This window comes from Pangasianodon hypophthalmus, chromosome 13, assembly GCF_027358585.1.
Source record: "Pangasianodon hypophthalmus isolate fPanHyp1 chromosome 13, fPanHyp1.pri, whole genome shotgun sequence".
Classification (NCBI taxonomy): domain Eukaryota; kingdom Metazoa; phylum Chordata; class Actinopteri; order Siluriformes; family Pangasiidae; genus Pangasianodon; species Pangasianodon hypophthalmus.
In genome coordinates, this window is record NC_069722.1 from 227,501 (window position 1) to 232,500 (window position 5,000).

At 43.2% G+C, this 5,000-nt stretch overlaps 1 protein-coding gene across 2 annotated transcripts in view; it reads right to left on the reverse strand.

Moving 5' to 3' along the window:
• brsk1b (BR serine/threonine kinase 1b) overlaps nt 1-5,000 on the reverse strand; it is a 35,070-nt gene that overhangs the window by 17,692 nt on the left and 12,378 nt on the right. For both annotated transcript variants that reach the window (XM_034310105.2, XM_034310104.2), the window contains exon 4: nt 1,570-1,710. In XM_034310105.2, the coding sequence (XP_034165996.1) occupies nt 1,570-1,710 (141 nt within the window). The remainder of the gene's footprint in view (nt 1-1,569; nt 1,711-5,000) is intronic.

The following is a 5,000-nucleotide window of genomic DNA, read 5'->3' on the forward strand; positions in this document are numbered from 1 at the left end:
AATGTCCATTGTTAAAAGCGCTATACAAATAAAATTGAATTGAATTGAATTGAAAGGCTGCAGGGCTGGATGGAATCAGCCCCAGACTGCTCAGGGATTGTGCTGACCAGCTATGTGGGTTTAATCTGAGCCTCAGACTGGAGAAGGTCCCAATCCTGTGGAAAACATCCTGTGTGGTTCCAGTACCAAAGACTGCATACCCCAGGGAGCTGAACCACTTCAGACCTGTTGCCTTAACCTCCCACCTGATGAAGACCATGGAGAGGATCATCCTCTGTCACCTCCGTTCCTTAGTGAGCACAGTGCTCGACCCACTGCAGTTTGCATATCGGCCTGGCATCGGTGTGGACGACGCAGTGATCTACCTGCTGCACCGGGCACTGACTCACCTGGAGACCACCGGGAGCAGTGTGAGAGCCATATTCTTTGACTTCTCCAGTGCTTTCAACACGATACAGCCAGCACTGCTGCGTGGGAAGCTGGAGCGGTCGGGGTGGATGATCACCTGGCTGCATGGACAATCGACTTCCTCACCAACAGACCACAGTATGTAAGGTTGCGTGACTGTGTGTCTGAGGTGGTAGTCTGCAACACCGGGGCTCCCCAGGGCACAGTGCTCTCCCCGTTCCTTTTCACACTGTACACTTCGGACTTCAGTTATAACACCAACACCTGCCACCTCCAAAAGTTCTCAGATGATACAGCCATTGTTGGATGTGTATCTGATGGGAATGAACAAGAATACAGGGACGTCATCAAGGACTTTGTAAGACGAAGGAGATGGTGATTGACTTCCGGAGAAGGAGAACAACGCACCACATACCAGTGACCATCCAGGGCTTGGACATTGAGTTGGTGGATACGTTCAAGTACCTAGGTGTCGACTTAAACAATAGACTGAACTGGCTGGATAACACTGATGCTCTGTACAAGAAGGGCCAGAGTCGCCTCCACCTGCTGAGGAGACTAGGGTCCTTTGGAGTGTGCAGGACATTATTAAGGGCATTTTACGATACTGTGGTGGCCTCCGCAATTCTCTACGCTGTAGTCTGCTGGGTGGGAGGCAGTGCAGAGCAGGACAGGAAGAGACTGAACAAGCTGGTAAAGAGAGCCAGCTCTGTCCTGGGCTGCCCACTGGACTCTGTGGAGGTGCTGGGTGAGAGGAGGATGTTAGCCAAGCTGACATCTATTATGAACAACACCTCTCACCCCCTGTATGGGACTGTGGAGACCCTGTGCAGCTCTTTCAGCAGCAGACTGCTACACCCCCAGTGTAGGAAGGAGCGCTACCGCAGGTCATTCATACCAGTGGCTGTCAGACTTTACAACACCGCGTTACAGTGATGTTCAGATGTGCAATATTTTATAATTTTGTATAATTTTATATAATTTTATTTCTTTTATTATTCCTAAGGGTGTATATATACAGTTTTAACTTTTCTTTCTTCCTTCCTTTTCTTTCTTCCTGCACTTTATTTCCCCACTGTGGGATTAATAAAGTTTATCTTATCTTATCTTATCTTATGTAATTTCCTGTGCTGTGATAGGATGTGTATAGATTATATGTACCATATAGAGTGACTGTGACAGAAGTCCAGCGCTGAGATGATCTGTCTGAAAAACTTCCGCGCCTCTTTAGGAGTCAGTCGACCTTTTTTCACCAAATAATCAAACAGCTCGCCTCCTGACACGTGTTCCAACACCAAATACCTGAGAGAGAGAGAGAGAGAAAGAGAGAGAGAGAGAGAGAGAGAGAGAGAGAAAGAGAGACACAGAGAGACTTTGACTTTTAAACATCTCTTTAATCACCAGAAAAAATTTATCAGTAATTTTTTTTTTTTCATTTTTTAAAAGGATCAAGATATATTGTACAGGTATATCAAAAAATATAGGAAAAGTCAAAAAATGATATCATAAAACAAAAGAAACATCATATTTTCATATAAAAAATACAACAACAACAATAAAAACCATATAACTCATTATCATACATAAATGTTCAGAGAGACATCACAATCAACTTCACATATGCAGTTATTAATGCCCCACCTGTTTTTAAAGGTCTCTATATCCATTATTAAATTATAAACGGCAAATTCAACCTTTAAACATGATTTTATCAAACCCCTACAAATCAGTGTAACATCAGTCTCAGTCTGTCCCATTCCAGCAATCTTATTTTTCCCTGAGAGCCAAATAGCCAACTTTGCTTGACCAAAAACAAAATTCACTAATACATGAGTCTCCCTTTTGGAATGTTTATATTTAGGACCATAGATAAAGAAAGCTTTAGTAAATACCTCCCCTAATTCACGGCAGCATTCTTCTAAAAAACAAAACAGGGACCAGCCTTTCACATTCAGAAAATAAATGAAAAACTGTTTCTGACTGTCCACAGAAAAGGCAACCCTCCCTACCTGTGGATCAGTGTGTGCTCTGTGTCTGTTCGTAGCTATTATACCATGCACAATCCGCCACTGCAGGTCTCCAGACCGTTTCTCAATGGGGGGATTGTACAAGGTCCTCCAACTACCTTTAGGGGAAAAGCCTGATCCAAAAAAGTCCAGCCACTTAGACTCTTTTACGCTCTTCAGAGTATGACAATGAAGAGCCTTTACACACATCACATATAGCTGCTTCTTCCCAACAGCAGTGAAAAGTCCCGACTGAGGTGACGCAGAAGACAGGATGTTGCCCTCTGTTTCTTGCCACTCGCCATTTCCTGCTGAAACCTCCAGGTCTGGGAAGGATAATACTTCCTCCTCACCAGGTACGACCAGGGACACGCTGTAATTCTGCGGCAATCGTTCCTGCACTTCGGTCAGAAGTCTCTGAGCAACTCGAACAGATCTTATGCCAAGTTTAAGCGCCAACGTCTCTGCAGACAACCAGCCATCCTCAGAGGCTAGATGTCCTACTGTAGTGATGCTTGCAGAAAGAAAAGCATTTCCCAGAAAAAGGGATTTGAAAATGTCCAACTCAAGTGCTGGGTTGAAAAACAAAGGCTCTTCCTTTAGCCACTGAAAATGAGTGTCACTTAACTCTCGAGAAAACCTGAAGAGTGTCCATGATTTTAACACTGACTTGTGAAAAGATGTCAGACCAGTTTATCACAGTCCAATAGAAACAAGTGACGATCAAATCCCGTCTTTCCTGCTCTTCTCAGAAGGGCACAAGCAACCCCGAACCAACTCACGTCCTCTCCATAGAGAAGCCTTTGAGCGGTCTGGAGTCTGAAGGCCTTGATCCGTGACCTGACGTCGATGAGCCCCTGACCCCCCTCTTGCCTAGGCAGATAGAGGACTGAGGCTTTCAGCCAGTGTTGTCCTGACCAGAAAAAGTCTATTAGTCGTTGCTGAATTTCTCCTACCAAATCTTCTGGGGGCTCGAGCACCATCATTCTGTGCCACAAAGACGAGGCAACCAAATTATTACAGACCAGAACTCTTCCCCTGTAGGAGAGCTGGGGTAGCAGCCAATGCCAATGAGACAACCGGGCACACACTTTCTCCACTAGGCCCTCCCAGTTTTGCTTCTTATATTCATCAGTTCCTAAAAACACACCTAAATATTTTAACCCTGCCCTTCCCCATTGCAACCCCCCTGGAAGTAAAGGACTTTTCCACACCACAAAGCATCACTCTTTGCCCAATTAACTTTCGCAGATGAGGCTTTACCGTAACATTCTAAGCTTTCTTCTAAACATTGAATATCTCCAGTACCTCTAATTAAAACCGTGACATCATCTGCATAAGCAGAAAGTTTAACAGACTGCTGGGGCATTAGTGTATTAATCTGTAGACCCCTTAACTCTCTTCTTAATCTGCATAGTAAAGGTTCAATGACATTACTATAAAGTTGCCCTGAAAGAGGACAACCTTGTCTGATACCCCTTTCAACCCTTATAGGAATACTGAGACCACCGGCCAATTTAATTAAACAAGTATCTTCAGAATAAAGCAGTCGGATTAGTGAAATAAAATGATCTCCAAAACCTAAGGCTCGAAGCATTTCAAATAGATAGACATGATCTACCCTGTCAAAAACCTTTTCCTGATCTAATGATCTAATCAGTCTTTTCCTGATCTAATTCCTGATCTAATGACAAAACCCCCACATTAACATTATTAAAAGAAGCAAAGTCAAAAAGATCCCTTACCAAATGCAAATTATCTGCAATAGATCTACCCTTTATGCAGTATGACTGATCCTTGTGTATGATTTGCTGCAGTACATTATTTAATCTTTTGGCTAAACATTTGGACAGAATCTTGTACTCAGAGCATAAAAGTGCCACAGGCCTCCAGTTCTTTAATAGTTCTTTAGTCTCTCTTTAATAGAGTTAAGTCTCCTTCTTTTGGAAGCAAAGTTAAAACTCTTAGGAAGACTTCCTTCATTAATTGATTCCTGAAGAACTTTAATAAAGTCATTCCCAATGACAGTCCACAAGCTCCTATAGAACTCAGTAGGAAGACCGTCTATTCCGGGTGTACGGCCTAAAGAGAGTTCCATCACAGAGGCAGTCACTTCATTCCCAATAGATTCTTCTGCTCTGAGGTCAGAACAGGGAGATCCTGTAGAAGTTCTTTTCTACAATGTCCATCTGAATCGTCAGCAGCAAAAAGAGTGGAGTAGAAGTCTACAGCCAGTCTACGCATCTCCACTGGGTCAGAAGTAACACACCCCGTACTGTCCTTTAGACTGTACATCTGTTTGTCTTGAGCAGCTTTGCGTTCCAAATGAAAGAAAAAAGAAGTAGGAGCATCCATGTCTCTCACTGTTAAAAACCTGCTTCTTATAAGTGCACCCTAGACTTTTTCATTTAAGATTGAACTTAAGGAAAGTTTTTTCAGTCCACTTTTCCTGTAAACCAGCAGTGTTGTTAACAGTCATGTTTCTCTCAATAGCAGTAATTTCTTGTTCCAGTTGCTCCAATGTCGTCTTCAACCACGAAGTGGAATAAGAATCGTCTTGCTGACAGAACGACTTTATATGTGCTT